The 23,450-nt window shown below is 48.0% G+C and overlaps 6 protein-coding genes across 6 annotated transcripts; 2 read left to right on the top strand and 4 right to left on the bottom strand.

The window, feature by feature from the left end:
* The first annotated feature begins 34 nt into the window (after positions 1-34).
* Positions 35-14,612, top strand: LOC128710480 (intermembrane lipid transfer protein VPS13B). The gene is made up of 6 exons (XM_053805534.1): positions 35-3,018; positions 3,092-6,238; positions 6,316-8,140; positions 8,217-8,876; positions 11,326-11,540; positions 11,615-14,612. Exons 1-6 carry the CDS (start codon positions 35-37, stop codon positions 14,610-14,612), a joined length of 11,829 nt encoding a protein of 3,942 aa, XP_053661509.1.
* LOC128710481 (alanine--glyoxylate aminotransferase) lies at positions 8,989-10,450 on the bottom strand. Its single transcript, XM_053805535.1, has 3 exons — positions 9,780-10,450; positions 9,511-9,606; positions 8,989-9,412 (listed from the first exon to the last, which is right to left on the bottom strand). Exons 1-3 carry the CDS (start codon positions 10,448-10,450, stop codon positions 8,989-8,991), a joined length of 1,191 nt encoding a protein of 396 aa, XP_053661510.1.
* A 380-nt stretch (positions 14,613-14,992) lies between the features above and the next one.
* Positions 14,993-15,583, bottom strand: LOC128708120 (protein THEM6-like). Its single transcript, XM_053803079.1, has one exon. It carries the CDS (start codon positions 15,581-15,583, stop codon positions 14,993-14,995), a length of 591 nt encoding a protein of 196 aa, XP_053659054.1.
* Positions 15,584-16,055: 472 nt separating this feature from the next.
* Positions 16,056-17,408, top strand: LOC128708812 (nucleotide exchange factor Sil1). The gene has a single exon (XM_053803793.1). The coding sequence runs from the start codon at positions 16,056-16,058 to the stop codon at positions 17,406-17,408; it is 1,353 nt and encodes a 450-aa protein (XP_053659768.1).
* Positions 17,409-18,280: 872 nt separating this feature from the next.
* On the bottom strand, positions 18,281-18,923 carry LOC128709100 (protein THEM6-like). Its single transcript, XM_053804083.1, has 2 exons — positions 18,785-18,923; positions 18,281-18,714 (listed from the first exon to the last, which is right to left on the bottom strand). Exons 1-2 carry the CDS (start codon positions 18,921-18,923, stop codon positions 18,281-18,283), a joined length of 573 nt encoding a protein of 190 aa, XP_053660058.1.
* A 2,363-nt stretch (positions 18,924-21,286) lies between these two features.
* On the bottom strand, positions 21,287-23,126 carry LOC128708911 (uncharacterized). Its single transcript, XM_053803891.1, has 2 exons — positions 23,079-23,126; positions 21,287-22,948 (listed from the first exon to the last, which is right to left on the bottom strand). Exons 1-2 carry the CDS (start codon positions 23,106-23,108, stop codon positions 21,287-21,289), a joined length of 1,692 nt encoding a protein of 563 aa, XP_053659866.1. The 5' UTR covers positions 23,109-23,126.
* Between the last annotated feature and the right edge of the window lie 324 nt (positions 23,127-23,450).

Here is a 23,450-nt window from a genome sequence, read left to right on the forward strand (position 1 = left end):
TCGTAACCTGTACGTGGGACGAAAGTGCAACACGATGTTCAAAATCGAATCATACATCACACCCATCATTCTGAGCTACGTGGAAAAGTACGTGAAAAACATCCGTCCTGAGGACTCGCAGCTATCACTATGGGGTGGCGAAGTGGTATTCCAAAACCTGGACCTAAAGCTAGATGTCCTAGAGGAAGAGCTGCAGCTGCCGTTTAATTTTCTTTCCGGTCACATACACGAACTCGGCATACGCGTGCCATGGACGAAGATCGCCTCGGAACCAATCATCATCACCATCAACACGATCGAGTTTGTGTTAAAATTACGCGACACAATTGAACGGAACGTCGTGCCAAAGCGGGAACCTCCGCGCAAGGGCAAAAGTACGGAAGAAACTCCTCCGCCGGGATACATGGCTTCGCTGATCAGTAAGATAGCGAACAACATTACAATCCGCTGCCACAACGTGATACTGAAGTACGTCGAGGAGGATATCGTTGTGTCGATGAACATCCAGCAGCTATCGATGGAATCGGCCGATGGTAGTTGGAACCCGGCCTTCATCGACATGTCCCCGACGAAAGTGTCCCTGCGGAAGTTGATAAACATTGTCGACCTGACGATCTGCTTGGACAAACGCAATTCAGCTGGCAAGATTGAGGTATGCCAGGAACCGGTACTGTACCGGAGCACTCTACAACTGCGTATGCTGGTAAAGTATAATGCGGCATCGCACGATCGCTCCTCGCTGACACGCATTGATGTACATTCCAAATTCCTCGACTTTAACGTGTCATCGCAGCAGTTCCCAATGCTGATGCGTTTGTTCGATCTAGCGCTGGCGCTTAAGCAGGGTAAAATCAAAACCGAACCACTGCAACCCGTCGCGGAAGGGGGTCTAGATGAGGAAGACGATGCGGGACAAGAATCGTTGCTTTCCTGGGCCTGGAATTTGCTCCCTTCGTTCTTTCCCGAAGAGAACGAAAGCGATCACTCAGAGGAGCATGATTTCCGCGTACTGCACACGGGTTTGTACATCGATCAGCTGCGAATAATCTTCAAAACGCAGGAACTAATCGGCGATGGAATGGTGGGCACGACCAAAAAGATCAAGTACCATCCGATACTGCGTTTCGATTTTTACAATTTTTACGGTGAAATGATCGCCTGTGGACTGAAATGGTTCAATGTCACGTTGGGAATATCGCGCATCCAGGTACAATCGCTAGAAGATTGTCCATGCGGACATCGGGAGTGCAACGTGCGGGAAATATTCGAATCGATCGAGATGAAACAACCGGACGAAAGTTCAACCCATCTGGACCATTCCTTCTTTAGTGACAGTGCCGGCGGGAATAGGAAGTATAACGTAAACTGGAATTATCATTTAAGCAGCTTCAGCCAGGAGTATTTATTGCAGAAATTCCCTGCCATTGCTATCGATATCATCCACGAGGTTCAGCTTCCCGACGATAGACGAACGTCCGAGTTTGGAAGCGATCTGGAGTTTAGCAATCTGGCGGAAAAGTACATGATACGCGTCTTTGTGGGACGTTTCCGAGCGAAGATCTCAGCCGATACGATTCATCGATTCCGGACGCTTGCATCGTACAAAGATATCTATGAATATCCACCGTACTATGAGGATAAAGCGATGCCAACGCTCTCTCAGCTGCCACCACCTTCTGCGGAAGATTACGATGCACTTATGCACGAGATTCCTCTACGACAGATCCACATTACGCTGCAGAGTCCCACAATAGAACTGCACACTTTCGATCACGGATCTACGGAGAATTTGTTGCTTCGAAAACACAGCAGCGGAAAGATACAGACACCTCCTCTTAAACCATCTCTAACAGTGCAGCTCAACCGGGTCGAATGTAACATTCTGGCACCACTTTATCCGAATCGGCTTGTCTACACCACCTGCCAGTTACCAGAACCACCGGCCAAACTGTTCGATGCCTGTTACCAATCGATATCCGGTAACTTGGAGCGTTTGCAGCTGCAGCTTCATCACTCGCGATGGAGCGACACCACAATAGCCACAGCGGTCAGTATGAACTATCAACAGCGCACATTGATCCATCCATCGCTGTGGCCCAACGGGGAGCTTAACAAGACGGAACACAATCTAACAGTCACGGATTTAAAAATGATCACCAATCCGCTGCAAGCGCTTACGGCTACTTCTGTCGTACAGTCGCTCTTGGCAGAACAGGACACACCCACCATCGAATGGGAGCCTTTGCTCCAACCGCAAATTCCACTTCCTACAGCTGATCTGATTCTTTCGTTCGTTCATCTTCGGAAGGTTGAAGCGGACCGTACGGATTGCTACAAGCTACTGGCTCGCAATTTAAAATTGCTCACGTATCAGTACGATGCAGCCACCGAAAAATCGCTCACCGCTTTGTGGCCTGACCATTCCACGGAAGAAGACTTCCTCACGGTCATACTACAGCTGCCCAAGCAGCTTGATGCCACCATCGAACATCCACCACTGCTGTATGCAAAGTTGTTAGATCTGAGCTTAAATTTGGATCCAAATTTTCTAGCCTTTCTCGATCTCTGGCAACGGGCTGTACCGCTTATGGATCGGGTCGTTTCGCAACGTCGTCGCTTCGGTGTCTCTTCTTCGAAATATGCCCATCGTTCGGCACACCCGAACCTTCGACCTTTGGCAAGAAGTGACGATAAGAAGGAACATTCTGCGCCGGCTACTTCGGTCCATTCGAGTTCGGGCAAAGGGGTGGGCGTTCCGGGCGGGGGTCCAATAGTGCACGGACGGCCTCCGTCCACACTCGGGGTAGACGATGTTGAACCACCACGAACCACTTCACCGGAACGGGCCGCAGATTCTGCTGAAGATAAACAGTTTTGGGCGAAGCTTGCAAAAAGGATTATCTTCCATCTGGAAGTGAGCCACTTTACCGTGTGTCTTCCATTGAATAATATCATATTTCACTCGCTGAGCGACTCCCTGGAGGATGAGTTTGGGCAAAATGAAATATTCATGATTAAGTAAGTATCATTATGGTTAGATTATTAATGCTCGATCTATCAGCAACTAATGATCACTTATTTATATTTTCAGACTTCCACTAATATCCGTAAATTCCGCATTTAAGTGTCAAACACTGTCCGGCTATATTAATCGGTTTCCGATCAGCATCGCTAAATCCGTCTGGCCTTTGGAGAAGGAAAGCTTTCCGTGGACTATTTCGCTCGCAAACGCATCCAGCTGGACGTACCAGGGTGGCGAAATGAACAAACTGCTGGACGAAACGACAACAAACATATCGATGGTGTTGACCTTTAATGATGAACAGTCGGCGGCAGCTGCATCCTGTTCATCCGCTTGCTTCCACATTGATACCACTCCGTTCCGTGTAACGTTAATGAAAGAGCAGCTGGAACTGTTGCGGGCCACTTTAGACCGATTAATGCAACTACCGATGGTACAAACCACTGGAAACGATCCCAATGAAACGAGTAAATCAGAAACCGTTCATCAGTTTCTAGAAATTCCACAACTACCAGGTGGCGGAAGTTCTTCAATCGCCGCAATAGATTTGCGCGAATTTCTCGACATAACTCACAATTCGAGCGGAGGATCAGATGAAACGCTCAAAGAGAAAACGACCTCAACGGAACATGGTGGTCGCCGTATGATGCCATCACTGTGGCTACAGTGGACCTTCTCAAAGCTGACCATTAGCTGCATCACCCGTGAAGACGGAACGCGCAAAGAACGTATCAAGCTGAAGATCGAACTGGAGGACATCATTTATTCGCTCGACAAACAGGAGATATACTCGCAGATGAAAGCAAAAATTGGTGGCATGAGTGGTGCTTGCTACGAATGGCAAGAAAGCGTCGCATCCGGCACGCACCAGCATGCATCGGGTGGATGGGTGCGTAACGAAGCCCTTGCCATCACGGTGCAAACGGGGGAAGCAAGCGAATCAAGCAAAGCGACCGGTACGGATACATTTTTCAACATGACAGTCACTCGGGCGGAAACACAAAATGTTCACACCAAGTGGGACACGGTTAGAAAGTCACGCGAGCACAATGACACCCTCGTGGAGGTGTTGATAAAGATGGAACAGGTTGATCTGCGGTTGGATCTGGATTTGCTCGGTGAATGTGTGCGAATGATGAATGTTTTGCAACCCACCACGTCGGCAACGGCATCGCTTGTGGTGGAAAAGGATTTCGGTACCAACTCGTGTGCCAATTCGGTATTAGGCGTAAAAGATTTACCTTTGATACTGTTTGCCAGTAAGGGTATTACGGTATTTCTACCATTACGCTCCGGATCAACAGATGATCGCGAACTTTGCTCGGTGTACATTATGAAGATCAATTCGATCACCGTACATCATAATGTAGAAAATCCTATTTGCCGAGTTCCACTACGGCCAGACGTGTACACGAAAGCGGCTCAGATGCGCATTCTAAATGTGCCTGGTTCGAAAATAGAAGATCGCCAGTATGAGCTGCTGTTGAAGGAAATCTCGCTGAGTACTGCCGTTTGGAGCGACGTGGTAAAGTACTTGCACGACCAGCAAACATCTACCACACATCACGATAATCCAGCATTCGAGTGGAACAATCTCCACCAGGGCGTTCAACGAACGTCTCATTTCGATGTGGTGACAGTGTTTAAAGAGTTCAACTTTTCGGCCATCTATGCACCGTGTATCATCTACAAAAACGTGCTAATCTGTAGCCGCGCGATAGAACTAAACTGTATGTCGGATTTAGTGGTGGATATAGATTTGGACCAGGTACAGCTTGCCGAGCGACTGCTGAGTAAAGGCAAACAAATCGGTGACTACATGTTTCCGGCGCCTGCCGAATCTCCACGACATTCTGTGTCAAATGCTCGAATGTCGCGCAGTAATAGTTCCGTCGATACGGGAAGTCTCCTCACGTTTACCTCCAATGCCGAAGATGCAGGGCGAGAATCGGTACGATCGTATCGCGATTCTGCACCATCGACGCGTTTTCGACGGAGTAACTCGAAGCTATCGAAGTGCGAGGAAGATTCCGGACTTGAATCTTATCGAACGTCCGATGGCAAACGGCCAATTTCGAGTGGTAGCAGAAAAAGTAGCACCCAGCGACATCGTAAAATATCCTCAATTTCTTCAGAAAGTACTTCAAAACCGTTACGCTCACGAACGACTTCTGCAATGGCATCAAACACAAACCTGTTGATCGTCCCGTACGAGGTATGCCTTCTCGGTGGGTACTTTAAGGTAAATGTGTACACGCAGCGAGATCGTAGCAACGCTAAGCCTGCGTTGAAGTTAGTCTTAGTACAACCGAATGCGCTCGTATCGCTAAGCTTGCTGGAACGTGTTCTTCAGCTATCGTTGTTCGATCTAACCGTAGAAGTAGACGAACTGGCGATCGCAAAAACGGTGTCCGGCGAACCGGATGAGCTTGGTATTCCACAACCGATCGTTAAAACACGCTTCGTAAATAGTTTAACAAAGAAAAGCCGTGAGTTGAAGATCGACTTTAAACGCCCCATCAAGCTGAGCCTCTCACATGGCAAGGTAAAGAAGATGATGGAATTAGTGGCAGCATTGGACGATCTTTTTACCCCACCAAAAGTAAGCAAGCAGCGTGGCACGGGAACAACGAAACCATTGCCCAAGGCTGTGCTGAGTAGAAACAAATTTATGCTCATAAAATCGCACCTGTATGATATAGAAAAGATTCAAATAGGCCTATCGCAGGTGATGCTGCACTTGCTAGAGGAAGATACTAGCCAGCCGGCACTTTACAACATGAAACTATCGCTTTCTTCCGTACACTCAACGATAAGGGTACAAGAACGACCGGAGCGTATCGTGTTTGAGTTGGAGCTGGCCGAGCTACTGTTCAGCGCTGGAACGTTTGTCATCCTTCATCCATTCTCCTTCAAACTGCTGCTGACTCTTGCACAGGAATATTGGAAGCGTGATCCACTCGTCCAGATTAAGCTGCAATCGTCTTACCTGCAACTGGATCTAATTCCCTACATCTTTCAACAACTGGACCTAATCCAAAAGGTAATGCTGGACGCGCTGCGCAGTGAAGAAACCGATCGTAAGGATTCGATCTCTACGGTGCAAAGCGCAAACATGACGCCGAGTCGCGAGTTGCTGATACCAATCGTACCGCCACGGTTTCAACAGAAGCGTACGAAAGAGATGCAGGAGGAATACTACCAGGATGATCTGAGGTAAAATATCCATGCTTTATCGTCTTTCTCTTCTTCTAAATCTTTGTTTATTTTTCCCCTACGGGTTTATGTTGCAGGGCCGGAGCGTTTCAATTCATAGAAAGTATGAAAATTAACGAGCTTCCATTGCCGTATCAGATAAAAATCATCAACCGCGAGGTCGGCATCATCTGTTGGCGCTATCCGCAACCCAGAGCGCTGCATCAAGTGATCGTTTATCCCGTGCCAATGAACACAACCAAGTCGGTTAACATCCAGTGCAAGTTGGAACATTACGCAGACATTAATGGCACTTTCGTGGAGGTGTGCCAGTTTACACTTTCCGAGAACGAGAAAACGTTTCTCAAGCTACCGCAGCGTAAGATTGCATCGGCCATTTGGAGGATAGTAATGACACAGAACGTGGTTTACGACGAGGGAATGGCTCGAGCACGAGATGAAGATGATGAGGTGATCGGCACGAGTGAGCACGAGGACGCTGCACAGCAACGGAATGGAAATGGATTAGGTAGAACATTGCTAACCACCATCACCGATGTGCTTACGGACAGTTCCTACTTGCCCGGCCAACGAGTGGTAAGCTTGCCATACCGTTTGCACCCAAAGATCTTTGTTGCCTGTATGCGAGTTGATTCCATGTTCAGTGCAGCACTGGTACCAAATCTGGAAGTAACGATCGATCTGAAACCCGTGCAGATAAATCTTTTCAACCATGTGCATTTGACTCCGGCACGCCAACTGCCGAAACCCTTCGAGCGATATCGACTCTGCAGAGAATCGGCTGATTTCGGAGCACATAAGTTCCTCATGCTCAATGCTCACCGACTGCGCGGCCTATGTACAATCTACGACAATCTCGATGTGTTCGTTGGTGTCGAGTTCAATTTGCACTGCGATCTGCTCGATTACAATTACTTTACGTTCGAGAATGCCGTAGAAGTTAGCAACATGAAGGCTTACGCTTGGATTGGAGAGCGATCACTCGAGCTACGGACTATATCGGATGATATCTGCATACGATACGGTCCCTCCATTGGTTACAACCTAGCTGTTGCGGAACGTATGTGGAATCGAAGCACGTCGACGACTGAGGAAGACTCACCGATTGTGCTGTACAGCAGATATATCGTTTGTAACCGCACTCAGTCCGGTGTAAAGTTCGGACAGAACGGAACGACCGAAATGATCTACCTTGGGCCGAGTGAACTCTGTTTGTACGCGTTTCGAAGTTGCCGGCAGCGTCAGCAGCTGCAACTATATTTCACCGAGGGCAACACACAGGTAGTGACCGAACCGTTCGATGTGTCAACGGACGGTTTGCAACAAGTTTGCGTACAATCGATCTACGAGGAAGACATGGAGGATGAAAAGATGCTAATGATCCGGATAGAATCGCTCACGGCGGATGGCACCGAGGGTAGCAGTAGTAACACCCAGCGTAGCATCACGATTGAAGGACAGATTGGGTTTTACAACATGACCTCGCAGCGGCTAAAGTTTCAATATCGTTACTACAAAATCGTGCCAAACAGTGATCGTAACTATACGACTACCAGCTTCCAGGTGGCTGCTGGAGATAGTGCTAACCTGTTTTCGCCGGCCAATAATAAAAATCAGCAGACGATGAATATTGCGATCGATGGCGAGGATGGGCGGGTCGTGTGGTCGGGCGATGTTCCGTTGCGTGAGATCATGAACGGAGGAAGCATGCCGTACCTGGTAAAGATACCGACGTCCACGATCACGCGCGAAGGATACATCAGCTATTGGGTGAGGATTGTGCGTGAAAAGCTGGTTGACAGTAAGATAGCACCCGCCGCGAATGGTGAAGTGCTTGAGCGTGTGTTGGTGATCGTTTGGCCACTGTTTATGGTAGAATCGCTGCTAACGGTTAACACCACGGTAAGATAGCTATTCGAGGAGAGATATGGGGCACAGATATCAATGATTAAAATGAACATTCTTTGTGTCTTTACAGGCATACGAGGAAAAATTAAACCAGTCTTTTTCGATCTACGGACAAGGACAACGAAAGCAACTGAACGTGGCCGGCACGTACTCCGACGAGCATGAGCTAGCATTCCGGATGGACTTTAACTCACCGCATGGTGAGGACAAGCGCAAGGCACTGCTATCGTACCGGTTGATAGACGGTAAAACGTTTTTCCAAGTCCCGACCCGTTTCCGTAACATCGAAAACGCACTCATAGCGCTACGCAACGGGCGACAATTACCCAATTGGCCGTGCTCACGCGAGGAAGAACTTCGATGGCGGCGGGAAAACTCAATTCAAGAAGCAACCTTCCCGTTGTACCACTGTTCCGCTGCCTACGAAATGTCCTGCTGCCTGATGCTCAACATCGCACCGTGGGCATTGTTCATTAATCAGCTGGGGTGTGAAGTGCGGCTCAGGAATTATTCAACCAGTGATGTAAACATCGTTGCACCAAACAGCATTATTATGCCGTTCCACGTGGAGACTGGTTTCACGCTGGAAATGAATGTAAGCATTGGACATTCGCTACATTCCGAGCTGATCTACATCGACAGCACGGACACGAAGAAGCAATCGCCCAACGGGTATGCCGTCTTACCGCTGGAAGGTTCAATCGATATAAATATCCGCACGGAATTCGGGGTAAGTATCGTTTTATTGCTAGTGGATTTGCAGATACCTAAAGTTAACCTCCTCTGGTAACGTTGATATGTTTTGGGAACCTTGTAACTTGCTAAACTTCGTGTAAGCAGCTTTACATTTTTGATACACTCTTACGGAACACAAAGTCTGGCTTGACGGCTTTGATGGAATCTCGGAATACCTGCAACACCCGATCTACCCGTTCACTGGTAGCATTCTGTCCCATAAGCCCGATGCGGAATACTTGCCCAGCGGTCGGTCCCAATCCACCGCTAATCTCTACCAGATAGGTTTTCATCGCATGCTGTGATACCAGCAGCCAGTCAACACCCGCCGGCACTCGGATAGTGGTGACGGTTGGCAATCTGTCGCGTTCCTGCGCGTACAGTTCGAAACCCAGGGCAACGAGTCCATCGTAAAGTCGCTTGGCACAATCTTGATGGCGCGAAATTAGGGACGGGATCGATTCTTCGCAGGCGATCGCAATTGCTTCACGGAGACCGTACAGAAGGGTTGAAGATATCGTATGGTGGTAGCTGTGGAATATTGAGTAATTCGAATAGATATATTGCATCTTCCATAATTATAGCTGTATAACAAACAAAATTAATTGGGTAACAATGTGGACACTTACATGCGTGGTCGTCCAAAGCATCCCCAATAGTCACCAACCAAGAACATATCCCAATAGTACACTTTCACTTTCGTCTGGCGCCGTTTGTACCGTTCGCTGATGGGGATTTTTTTTTTCGGCCGGTAATCCGTAGTTCCATGAAGGTCCAAGGTAGCCACAAATGAGCAAAAGATAGGAATTCAAAAAACAAAATGGGTAATCAACGCTCACGACGCGCATTTGATAACGACAATTACGTCGCGATGAGCAAACAAATTTTCAACACTTACACCGCGCGATGGTTGAAGGAAATTGGCGTAATGCCCGGCGGTGCACCGAGTACCTTCTGCGAACCGGTATAGCAGGCATCTATTTCCCAACGATCCATATGGAAAGGTGTTCCGCCGAGTGATGCAACCGTATCCACCACCAGCAAGCAATCGTGGGCCCGGCACAATCCTCCAACACCCTCCAATCCCTGCAGCACTCCGGTGGAGGAGTCACCCTGCGTTAGGAATAGCACCGAGGGACGGTGGGTTTCGAGGGCTTTACGAATCTCGTCCAAAGTGAGCGAACTGCCCGAGCTGGCTCGCACCATATGCACGTCGGCACCATACCGGGAAGCCATATCGGCCGCCCGATCACCCCAGTGACCGGTGTGACCGATCAACAAAACGTCACCATCCTCGAGCAGATTGCACAGCGTTGCCTCCATGCCACCGTGCCCGGACGCACTCAGGCAGAAGGTGGCCGCATTGTTCGTTTGAAACAGGTACCGCATGCCCGCCTTAATGTCGTCCATAATTTTAAGCGTTTCCGGATGCAAATGTCCCAATATCGGGCGGCTCATCGCCTCCAGCACGCGCGGATGTGCATTGGATGGTCCCGGTCCCATTAGTAACTTTTCCGGCACTAGCAAAGGTTCGCGTAGTACCTCCGGGGCGCTCACACGATATTCCATGGCTGGTAAACCGAGTGTGGCTGTACGGCGAAGGGTGATACTATTTCGACTTTCCGACACCGGTAATGAGCGTGCTGCTGGTTCAGACTCCGCGAATACACTGACTAGGCTGTTTTCCACCTCTGGGGACTGATTTTTATGAGACCCAGTGAGAAGACTCACTTATCTGCCGCGTATGTGGTTTGCATTGCGCGTTCGATTGTTAGCAGCTGGGTTGTAAGGTATGGGAGAGAGCGAGAAAGAGAGAGAGAGAGAGAGAGATCAGCTCGCCAATGTATTGGTTTGGCTGGTACGAAAAGAAACGTAAACGACGTTATCAGCTGTACAATCCGGTTGTGCGTATCTCGCGAGAGCAATAGGAAAACATCATCCTCTTCCAGTGAGACGCAGTCGAGCTCCATCGTGGCGTTTGTCCATGTGTCGCGTGTTACTTTTACCAGTTGATTTTATGCATCTCATACCACCCTGTTTGGCCTTTAGCTTGATGGTGTTTTATTTACAAAATAAATATGTTTTCAAACTACCAACATTTGGCTACAGGTGTTGGGGTTTCTGCACGTTTGAATAGTTGAGCTACGACAGGATTTAGACGCTATTTGATGTGTATACGGAATTTACATTCTGACTGATAACAGATAATATCGTCCGAGAATGAGTACGTCGCCACATACGGGTCAGTGGGAAAAATGGAGTTCAGTGAATTCGCAATGGGCACGGGATGTGGTCAGCGTGGTTTGGCCCCTTTTTCATAGGTCATGGTTCGGAATTTAAAAGACGTCGCTGAACAGTGTTTCCCGTTATCGAACTCTTCAACCCTGTCTGTTAGATGTTTTGTTTTAAATAATGTTAATAAAGCATTTTGTTTTTCGTTTCAGATTATGAACTTAGTATTAACATCGCTAACGGAAAACAAGGTTCGAATCTTTATCTTGGCCTCACAATTCATCGTGACGAATTATTCGAGCATTGATTTACACTGCTGGTCTTTCGCATTACCGTCCAATGAACGGTTGGAACAGTTCAAGCTAAGCAACTCTGGGCCGCACAGTTGCTGCTACAGCCTGCCTAAAAATGGCGTGAAAAGTGAAAAGTATGTATTTTGCTTGAAAGAAATCTGATTTGAACTGAACTAAAAATAATTTGTCTCACGAATCTCTTCCACAGTCCCAAAGGCACGGTCATAACGATGCTTAACAATGTATCGCATCGCAAGGGCAAGATCAAGTCCAGCACCAACTTTAACCACTACCTAACCATCTACCAGAGACGGGAGAATGGAAGCGAATTTTCGGCTCCAATTTTCCTGAACAAACCAATCACCCGCAAGTCACTTAGCGTGCCGCACGATGATGCAGTTGACCGGCGGCATCATGCACTGTCGTTGTCGATCGTATCGCATCAGGGCCAACAGCACATTTCGATCTATGACGATCCGTGCCCATCGTATGCCATCGAAAACCGGACCGATTTCAACATCTACGTTGCCCAATCGGACACGGTTCAACCGAACAAGGCTGCGACAGCTGTTGCCGAAACGGTGGAGAGTAATTTCGCCTGGTTCCAGACGGTGGGTTCCCGGCAGACGGTGTTCTACACACCGCCCGCGCTCGATGATCTATTTCCGGAACCACAAGAATCCGAAACGGCCCTTATATTTGCGTGTGTCAGTGGCAGTGCTATCCGGTGGTCACACCCGGTAAAGATCGATGAGGACAAGAGCATCTTTTTGAACATTCCACTGTACGGAGACCTGAAGTTGGCGATGAAGTTGCGCAACCGAACGGCGGCACTAGTGATCGACTACATCAGTCAGGATTTGGAATTTTCGGCGAAAGATATTCGAACGCGTCTATCCAATCCGATTCGGCCTCCAGAACCAACATCACCCTCGGAATCGGAAGAAACCCCACAAGAGATGCTGTCGAATAAGGATTGCCCATCGATCGAGTATGATTCGGACAATGAACAGTCTAGCTCGGGCAAAGAACAGTTCGTGCAGAGTTACTTTCGAACGGTGATGATCACACTGTTTAATGACGAGCCTCGACAATCATGCTTCAAGAAGGACATCATCTCGTTCAATTTCGAGCGTATTGGCTTCCAAGCGAAGCGAAGCGGCAACGCAAACCAAGCCACACTGCACTGTGCCAACATACAGGTGGACAATGAACTGCACGCCAGCGGAGATTACGATTTCCCGGTCGTGCTTTGCAGTGAAGATCACGAAACGAAGCAACGGAAGTTACCCGTCCAATCTCCACCGAATCCTTACCGGTTGGAAGATCAGCTGGAACAGCTAGCCAAGGTTGCGCTATTTACCGTTGAGTGTGATCTCGTTGAGGATGATGGCGATACCGATGGCGGTTGGTCCGGTGTGGAGGCATTGCGGCTCAAGATCAATCCTATCCGAGCGTACATCGAGGATACATACATAAACGTCCTAGTTGACTACCTGATGGAGTGTCTTCCGGCGGGTATGCTTTACGAGCAGCGAGATAGCGATGTAACGCCCATTCGCATCCGCTGCGCACCGGGAGAAGTGCTCGTTCCGCGCGCTGTGATGCAGCAATCAAGCTACCTGGCCGAACCGATCAAATTCCGGTGCGTACGCATCGAACCGCTCGCCGTGCTGCTTTCCGTGCACGCCTGCATGCGCTTGTACATTGCGCTCGATCACAGTCCGCTCGAATTTGCGGCCTTCGAACGACGCTCGGTCCGTTCGCTACCGATCAAGTTTGGTAATGCGGTCGGCATGCACTACCTGTCCGGAGCGATCTTTGGTGGCGGTTGGGTGATCGGTTCGCTCGAGATACTAGGCAGTCCGAGCGGGTTGGCACGCTCCGTAACGAGCGGTTTGCGGGATTTTGTATCCTTGCCCGTGCAGGGTCTGTTTCGCGGACCGTGGGGTTTCTTGGTAGGTGTTACTCAGGGTTCTGCGTCGCTGATACGAAACATCACCGCTGGTACGGTGAATTCGGTCACGAAGTTAGCCCAATCCGTTTCACGCAATCTCGATCGGTTAACGCTTGATACGGAACACGTGCAACGTACGGATGCGTTACGACGCCGTCGACCACAGGGCATGACGGACGGGTTCACCCAGGGCCTTACCGGACTCGGCATCAGTCTGCTCGGAGCCGTTGGTGGACTAGCACATCATCCGTTGCAGGCCACGAATCCGATTGGTGTAGTGACGGGTATGGGTAAAGGAATTGTCGGAGCCTTTGCCAAACCGATCAGCGGGGCGGCCGAACTGGTCGCACTGACCGGGCAAGGAATGCTGCAAAGCGTCGGTTACAACACACTGCCCACACCGAAGTTTCATTCGCGGCAATCGTTGCAGCGGCTGGAACCAATTCCTCACAAAGCACTCTGGGAACCGCAAGCCGTCGGCGAAGGATCACTCCTATTCACCGTCCAGGCCACGCTAGCTACACACGGCGAGTATCGATTGGTGCTGGTTGCAATCTACAGCAAGGCACTCGTGCTGTACGACGTACACGAATGCCAACTGTTGGAGGTGCTCGATCCGAAAACAGTGTTTTTCGATACGGACGAGGAAAGCGACGCGACAAGGCTCATCATTCGTGTTCGTCCCAAGGTTCCACCACCACCCTGCTCGGACTACGATCAGTATCCGATCTCGAGCCGTACGTATGATTTTGTGCGGGATTCCACCATGCAGCTTCCACGGATCGTTGGTAATGCAGCGGTCCAGCACTCTTCCAGCAAAACCGCTCCGGCCAACAGAGCAAACACTACGATGAACAACACAAGGCCGCTAGAACAGAGCGAAGAAGCGATCGGAATGGATGATAGCGTGCTCGAGCCAACAGTTATTGATCAGCGATCTGTCGTGCTAGACATTGAGCGATCGTCCACGGCGAGTGGTGCGGAGGAGGACATGGACCGTTCGGGACTGCTGCTCTTGAACGATGAAACCAGCTCGACAACGGCGATGGACCGAATGCTGGAAGATGGTTGTGATGAGCACGAACGGGATGGTTCAACTGATGATAGCGAGCGTAAGATAGTGATATTCCTGGATGAAAATCTGGTCAAATATCTCATCACGTATGTTGATCTGTTAAAACGCACCGTCGACAGTGAACTGGGTCGGGGTGCGGAAGATATTGTAGCTTTTCTTCCATTCGAATGTTGAGTGTTCTAGTTCCAGTCATAGGTTTTAGGTAGGTTACGCATAAGCAAAGGGGTAAATTATTCGACAAGTGCACTACGGAGAGCCTGGGGGTTGGGTAGAAGTGTTATATACCTCAATAAAAGGGTCATCGTAAAAAAAAGAACCCTTTCTCACCCGTTGTGTACCAATATTCCGAAAAGTTTATTGTCAAGTAATACCTGAGATGATGAAGCATGTTGTAGAAAAGTACTTACATACTAAATATCATTTAATTGCGTTTTCTTGCAATGGCAAGAATTTCCATACCCTTGTTTTTGTTCCCAAAACAAAATGCTTAAGTATAATGCCCCCCATCAACACCCGAAGACGGAATATCATCCGGCACGTTTGCGTCCTATATCCTACTTATCCTTACGTAGCTTCTGGCTAGACATCTCAATCGAATCGAGCCATAGCTTCAATTCCTCCGGCATGGGTGGCCTCTGTTCCGCACCAGGGAATTCCTTCATCAGTGCCAGCACGTCAACGTTGGTAATACACTGCTTTGACATGGCGACGGCACGCACGAAACCATCCGCTAACGTCACGAACTGTTGCTCCAGATAGATGGCTTTGTCGTCCCACCAGACCAGCTTGGTGGTGATTTTATAGGCGGTAAAGATTGGGATCGTGCGTCGATAGCGCACACTGGAAGCTCCCTGTACTGCACCGCCACGTTTGGCCTTAATTTTACCGTAGATCCCGGTAAGACCGTAAAAGTGGAACCGTGCAAAGTCCAGTTCCCGCAGATACCGAGCATTGTTCATGTGCCGGATGAAGATGTCCACGTCCTGTGTCGTGCAAAGGCCGTAGATGGCGGTTTGCTCAGTAACTTTACGATTGCGTTGAAACAGCATACCGTAGCCGAGGGTTGCCACGCACCGCAGGAAGTAGTTCACATCCCAGATCATGTAAAGGACGAGCAGTCCGACCAGTAACACACAGGAGATCATTGTCTGGAAAGGTTAAGCGAAAATTAGTATATGCCGTCTACTATCGTATTGAATTATAAATTAGATAATGACCCTAAGCTATTATTTGGCAAAACAAGCACACTGTGTAAAATAAAAGTAAAGACTGTTCATAAAAGAATTCAAAAACTGTAGTACATTTTTTAAATATGTTGAAAATCCTCTAAAAAATTCAAATTAATAAAAACCTCATTAAAAAAAAAGTTGCGCCGTTTTAGCTCGAAATTGATTTGTTTACATCCGACAGTGCTCGAAAGCATGCCGCGATTCGCGGGCAGTCAAAACTGCTCGACTACACATCATAACCTCATTTCTCTGACGTGTATCTTTCAAAACAAAAACTTTCGAACGGGAGTCATCTCTTCAAGAAAACATGTTTGTTTCATCAGAATTTGTGGAATCTGTATAAAAAGATTGTGCACGAGACTGTTCCCATCCATAGTTTCGATTCAACATGATAGTTTCCGTACGAAGGATAGTGTTATTGTTGAGCTTAGTGGTGCTTACCGTCACTACACAAGTGGCGACCGGCGGTTCGAATGATTCCAAGTTCGTGCCAACCCACGAATGGCAGGAGATTAAGGAGGGTCAATCAATTCCGGAAGGACTGCACGTAAGGATCAACTTAACCAGTGGCAAAAAGGAAGCCAAACTACTGGACAAAGAGGAGCGCGGTACGGATTCTTCGCTTTCGATGGTTCCAGGAGAAGAAGTTAAGCATCACCAGCTAGCTGGAGCAAGTGCAAGCAACCCAGGGACCGTTGGTGGTATGAAACTGGAAGCACTCAAGGAAGCCCTCAAGGATATTCCAGCTAATGAGTACGAGGAAGAATCTGGCGACGAGTCAAGTCGTGGCTGGTTCAAGAGCTACGAACAAATCAAACAAGAGCTCAAGGATGCAAATGTGGAGCTGAAAAGCGACAGTGAAATTATGACCGATTTGTTTGGCCGTTTCGAAGAAGCAATTAAGAAAACATCCCCTACAGAGCGACAGGAATTGGACGCACTGTTCGAGGATCTCGAGTACCTGGCCCATCAAATCGATAACGCTCTACAGTTCATTGACCGTGGTGGTGTGGAGAAAATCATCTGGCCTAGCATAAACCGCACCGAGGACGGTGTTACGCGCACGAAAGCGCTCAAGCTGCTAGGCACGGTGGTACAAAACAATCCCAAGGCAAAGGTCGCACTGATCGAGCGCAATGGTGGCTCTAACCTGCTCGCCACACTCGGGCGCGCCTCGTCGACGGACGAACTTTCGGCCGCACTGTACGCGTTCGGCAGCCTGGTACGAAAGTTCCCCTTTGCCCAGAAACAACTGCTGACGCCGCATGGGTACAGTGTGCTGTACGGTGTGTGGGAAAAGAAGGTCGAGCTGAAGGTTAAGGTAACGGTGCTGCAACTGATTGCGGACGTGCTGGAGGATTACCACAGCGCTACCGGAGCGACAGGGCCAACCGATCCAACGACGGTAGAGCAGTACCGCTCGACGAAGCTAACGGAGGGGCTAGAGCGGACGGAATTTTGCAAACATGCTGGAGAATTCTTTCACCAACACAAGGCTGCTCTCATACCGGAAGACAACCAGATCGATGAGACGGTGAAAGCACTGAAGGTTTGCGAACAGCTGTGCCACGAACCGTGGGCTCAGTGTCCGCTGTTTCGGCACACGTTACTAGTGCTGCGAAACAATCTGGACCACCGATTAGATGAAGACAGCGAATTGACTGATTACAGGAAGGAAATTAAGCGTAACGTCGATGAACTGATCGTGGATCTGTACGGTCAGCCGAAAGATGAACTGTGAGGAGTTCCGCGATATTTAGAAAATAGTCATTAGTCACAGGCTACGAATAAATTATTTATATTCTCACAAGCGAATGCTTGCCGGTGTGTAAGAGTTTGAACATTTGTTAAAAATTGTACCAAAACCCGTTTGAATTGCAGTGATTTACGGTGTGCTTCAACCTGGTTTTAAATGAAACAGGGTCAATGTTGGGTAAACAATCTAGACCGGAACCGGTTGCTTACGTCACGAATGCCATACAGCATAGAGAAAACGTTTTCTCTAAGTTTAGTTTCTTAGCAAGGAAATCTAATTGATTTGTACGTGTAATAATGCTACAGAGTAATTATATGAGCGCATTAACCTGATTCTAAATTCTAACCAAACAATTAAACAAAACTCCTTGGAGTAACTCCATAATACCCTACACCAGCTAGCTTTGGTTTTGCTGTCTCATGCTATTGTTTTGGACTTTATACCCCACTTAAAATCCCAATCTACGGTTTGACTGACGGGTTACTTTGATTTACATTAAACTGCTTTTTTCACACAAATCATACGAGCGCACTGTAGTAACGCAAAGGGACACGACTTCACAACGAATGCACTGAAATAACTCTTACCGTGATTTGTTAATTATTACAGGTGCACACTCGATAGAAACCATTCAACGACTATGGTTCGACACAGAGTTATGCGAAGGGAAACCTGCTGTTAGAGTAGGCGCTTTCTAAGCTATGTGTGCGATTGTGTGTGTCTTCACGATATTAACGCACACCTTCGTGTGCGTACTTCTCACCTGACTTTCTAGCCTTAATAGCGATCGAGTGAAATAGAGAGATCGAACAGGTACGATTGGCTGTGTCAGCAATCAGGAGAAAGCTGCATCGTCTTCACTTGCGTAGCTGCTGACTGCTCACTTCGTTCGATTCCATCCAACCTTTCAGGACGGCCGGTTGTTCTGGCCGTTCGCGACACTCCGGGAACTGCTGGACGTACTCGAGCAAGTTGACGCCGATGGCACGCTGGCGTGAGTACGCGACCGTACGGATAAACCCATCGTGCAGTGTAATGAACTTATGCTCGAAGTAGATCGACCGTTCGTCCCACCAGATCATTCGGGTTTCCACCTTGTACGCTTTGAAGATGGGCAGCATGCGCCGGTACCGTACCATACATTCGCCCTGCAGAAGATTCTTCGCGTTACCGAGCGGCCAAAAGCGTGACCGTCCGTACCAGTAGAACCGGCAGAAGTCCAACTCGCGAAGGTAACGCCCATTGTTCATGTGGTTCAGCAGGAAATCGACATCCTGCGTGGTGCAGAAACCTGAGAAAAGTTAACACAAACCCGGTGATAAACAACTGGTACGCGACAGAAGTGGCTCACACTCACTCACCATAAATTGTGTGCTTGTCCGTGACCTTGATCGTACCGGGGAGCAGAATCACGTGCAGTACGGTGGTGAACACTCGTATGAAGTAGTTCACATCACACAGGGCATACAGGAGCCCCACAAAACCCGCCAAGTACCACATTGTCCCAGCTGCAGCAGAAACACCGATAGGAATAGACGGACTATTAGCACGCGGTTATGCTATCAGTATGTTATCCGAGATCCAAACGCACTGTCAAATTGACAGGTTACCGAATTGCTATGGGTGTGATAAAGACAAAACATTGTTAAAAAATATACCGATAAACGCAGTCACTTTGGCGCTCTGTGGCGTGCTACTTGGAAATTGATATTCATAATCTTTCTTCTTTCCTTTTTAATTTTGTAGAACCGGCATACTTGGATCCGATCGAAAGCATTAATTAAACTTACCTTACCGTTCAGAGGTTGCTTTGCTCAAACTAATGACCAAAGCGGAAATGGTAACCTTTAAAACCTAACTGGCGTACAGCTCCATCCCTGATAGCGTGTACCGATAAGATAACGTCGTGGTTCAGATGATTAGGATATCATAAATACATTCGCCTAACGAATATGACGTAATAATTATCTCGAAAATTACCCTCAAATCTCAATTTTAACGTTTTACCCCCATCGAAAGCAAAACCTGCGTTTGAAGAGGACATAACATGATGCAATCTGTAAAACTTGGTTGCGATGTCCTAGAAGGTTTAAAACTCTCATCGATCATCGAATATTAGGGTTAGGTCTTCAAATGGTTTTTTCAAAGTGCGACAAATAAGCAAATATCAACTTTTGGTTCAGATTCCTCGTGGCCTTGACGAACTATGTCCTGCATGGTCAGATACGGCTGTGCTCGTAACGCTTCCAGCATAACAAAAAGTATCTTGTACAGGTACTTCTTCAATATTTGGCCGATTGCTTTCAAAGGATGTTATCACAGATGAAGATTTTGCTCAACTTAACGGTCTGCTAGTCTGTTATCGGGTGGATAATTGCACAGTCTTCAGATAGGACTCAGATCAGAAATATCCTGGCGGCCACGAAATGCCTCACTGGCATCTTCGCTCCGGTGAGACACCTGCCGTTCGATAACAAAGCTCCGAAACAAGTTGCCTCACGGTTTTCGAAGCGATACAAATACGGGATTCATCGCTATGTGGCAGGTTTCAAACTACTTGCTATTTTTCCATTGTATTGTACACAATTTTCTTTCGCTCACTACTTATTTAATCCAACAAAATAAGCACGGTCCTTTTCGTTTTCCAAATTAAATCGTTCCCATAAAACATATTCTGGTTTGATTTATTTCACATTTTGTCCGCAGATGAGTAGAGTGTACTGAAACAAAAGTAACCTTCTCAAAATTGTTTTGTTTGTTGCACTTGTTCCTCTGTCTGTAAAATTTACGTCGTGTGATATGTTAATCGTACTATTATGTGGCCAAATTTGAGCTTTTTCACAAGACTCTACAGACTGCTTAAATGTTACACCACCTTACACAACCTGCTTCTCGTTAGTGGGTTTTCATCTGTTGCGGTGCATTTTACGTTCGTTGCATCCGCTAATAATAATCCTATCCGGTGTACACACTGTTTCTGCTCATTATGCCACCTAAACATGCATTCGTTTAGCGATTAGAGAAAGAGAGAACACACTTGCACTACATACTAATTTGTTTCCGTTTATGGGCGTGGGAGGAAGACGGACACTTACACAAACGTGTCCAATTTGCGGGGGGATAGAGTAGAAAAAGGTATTAAAAGAAATAGTACCAATTTTAAGTTTAAGAAATCAATCCATTCTTTCCTGCGTTACATAAAAATTGCTTTTATTCCTAATCTTCACTAACTTCACTCCATAGAATTCACTACACAGCGGGTATGAAACGAGTTAACCAGAAATATTCACTGATTATCATCTATCGAACCACGTGTTGATGGTGATGTACATGATGTCCTTTCTAACCAAATGATGATCGTAACGTTTCTGCCTAGCAAAATTTGCTCAGTATGCAAATTGAAACAACTTTAATTGCATATCCTTTCCTCCCTACTGTCGACAGCCTTACACACGTGAATTGATCTTTGAAACGAATTGGAGTTTAAACAAAAAAAAAAACATATACATGATACATCTACATGTAAATAAAAGAATATGTGTGATAAACTCCAGGCAGGTGGTTTGTGAACTAAACCAACGAAGAGGCGAAGTATAATTATTTACCGATTTACACTTCCCGAAACAAATCGAACCTAGACGATTCTGCGGGAAGTTTTCCTTTCTTTAAAAAAAACATCAGAAAAGGACAGACACCAATACACTTGCGACACACCAGGGGGCAGATTTGTGGGGGGGAATTGGAAGGGAACTAGGAAGTTAAGGTTGTTTAAAGTGTGTAAGGTCGGTAAAGATAGAGAGAGAGAGAGAGAGAGATGGTGAGCCCTTGATGGTTGCGCTTACATGAGTTATGTCGTATGAGCTTTACATAATACTACACCACTGCTTCTGCGGTTGCTGCTGATCGGTGACGATCTTCACCTCAACCTCATCATCAGCAACGGAGGTAGCGGAGGAACCTTCCGGTTGCTGTTGTTGGCCCCCCTCGGCATCCTTCTCCGGCTCTGGCTTCTGCCCGGCCTCGTCAGCCTTTTCCTTTGGGGCTACATCTACCTCCATTGCGTTGCCAGCAGCATCCGTATCCTTCTCGGTCGGCGTATTGTTGGTAGTGGTGGTGGTGGCTTCAGCCGTAACCACCTTCGAGGCATCCTCCTCATCAACGGTCAGCGAGCGGGGTGTGCTGTGCAGCTTGACACGCGACAGTCGATTCTTCAACATCGTCACCGGTGTGGCAACCATGCCGAACAAACCGCTGAAATCGAGCCGGGCGCGTTTCGGACTTTCCACCACCGGTGCATCATCCGAAGTCGATTCTGGCGTCATGTCTTTGCGTTTGCGCGACGCAGATCCCGGCGTACGCAACAGTAGACTGTCGCTTCCAATCTCCGAACCAATCGTAACGTTCATGCTGGAAATTGAATCGTTAGCGGCCGAGCGACGGTGATGCGTGAATTTAATGTCCGCAATCGGGCGTGTCGAGCGGCGGCCGGAAATGGAACGTAGCGGGCGTCCGATCAACGAATCGCCACCGTTGGTTGGTGTAGATGGGACCTCCGGCTCGACACCCTTCTGGGTCGCTTTAGGCGAACGATTCTTCTCACCAGCCTCCGCCGCTTCGGCTGTTTGTGGCTTCTTTTTCGGGCTATTGGCTTCTTCCTTGTTCAGAGCAGCACCGGCCGCAGTGTCCAGTTTGCCTGGCGATTTGCCAGTGGGATTTGTTTGTTTGGCGGACATCTTGGATTTTCCCGCGCTCGAAGGGGCCAGCGGCTGAGTATCTTCAATATCCCACGGTTCCAGCAGAAGCGAATCCATCTCCTCGCCGTCCGTGGTGAATCCTTTAAGTGATTTTTCAAACAGCAGCGAATGTTCAAACTCAGAATTGACCTTCTTTTCCGATTTTGGCTGGTGTTCCGCCGATTCCTTTGCTGTGGCCCCTTCATCCGAGGATTGCTTTTGCTGAGTACGAGCATTTGACGGTGCGCGTCCTTTTGCAGCACCACCTTCACCAAGTACTGGGAGCTGTGACGCGGTCGGTTCTGGCTTTTTCGACCCCAAACCTTCCCCGCCACCGCCGGTGGAGCTCTTCCGCAACTTTTCGTTCCCAGCCGGTTGGGATCCGTTTGTGGTTGATGGCCGATTTGTACCGGTAGGAACAGGAACCATCGAGCCACCCTGCTGTACTTTCATGCCGTACAAATGATCTGTTTGGACTTGCTTTTTGCCGGGCGTTGCATCAATCGTACCGGCCATGCCGGCGTGTACTACGGGCGTCTGTGGTGCAGTCGTATCAGGGTTCGATGGTGTGCCGACAATGCTACCGATTGCTACAGGGATCTGTGACTGTTTGTTGTTTCCCTTTGCCGGCCGGCCAACGGATCCGCCAGCAGCATTGGCTGGACCACCACCATTAGTGGCCGTTGGTGTTGTCGTTACGCTCGGTGCTGCAGCAACAACACCACCAAACCCTTGATACACCTGTGGCGTACGACGTCCGGACGGGTTTTGATTGGACACTTGCAGCGACATCTAAAACGAGTAGAATTAAAGATAAAAGGTTAGAGAACATGAATGCAGATAAAATATCACTTGAGGCAGCACGCCCTGTATTTGTTTGGATCAACGAGAACGAAAAGAGACAAATCTTGCTCCAATGTACAATATTTGCGCCGTTCCGGGCGTTAATCATTGAGTTACTTTTTTGTGCACTCAGCCGTGGCGCGTTGTGTGGACGACGACTGTGTGTCTTGGCGTTGTACAGTTGACGATTGCGCGGGCACGGTTCGCGCTAGCTAGCACATACAACACTACTACCAACACAACGGACGGTGCAAATGTAAAAACCAAGCCGGCAACGAATAACGGCCTCCTATGCTCTGAGGTATATACAGCGCGTATGTAAGAGCGAATATTTACAGTGAGTAACACAAAAAGCATACAACCTAAAGGCATTTTTATACAAATAATTTAAACATTTGTGGTTTTTTTTTTCTAATTTAGGATACAAAAAGGATTAAAGATTTTATCAATA

Source organism: Anopheles marshallii, chromosome 2 (genome assembly GCF_943734725.1).
Source record: "Anopheles marshallii chromosome 2, idAnoMarsDA_429_01, whole genome shotgun sequence".
In the NCBI taxonomy this organism is placed as follows: Eukaryota; Metazoa; Arthropoda; class Insecta; order Diptera; family Culicidae; genus Anopheles; species Anopheles marshallii.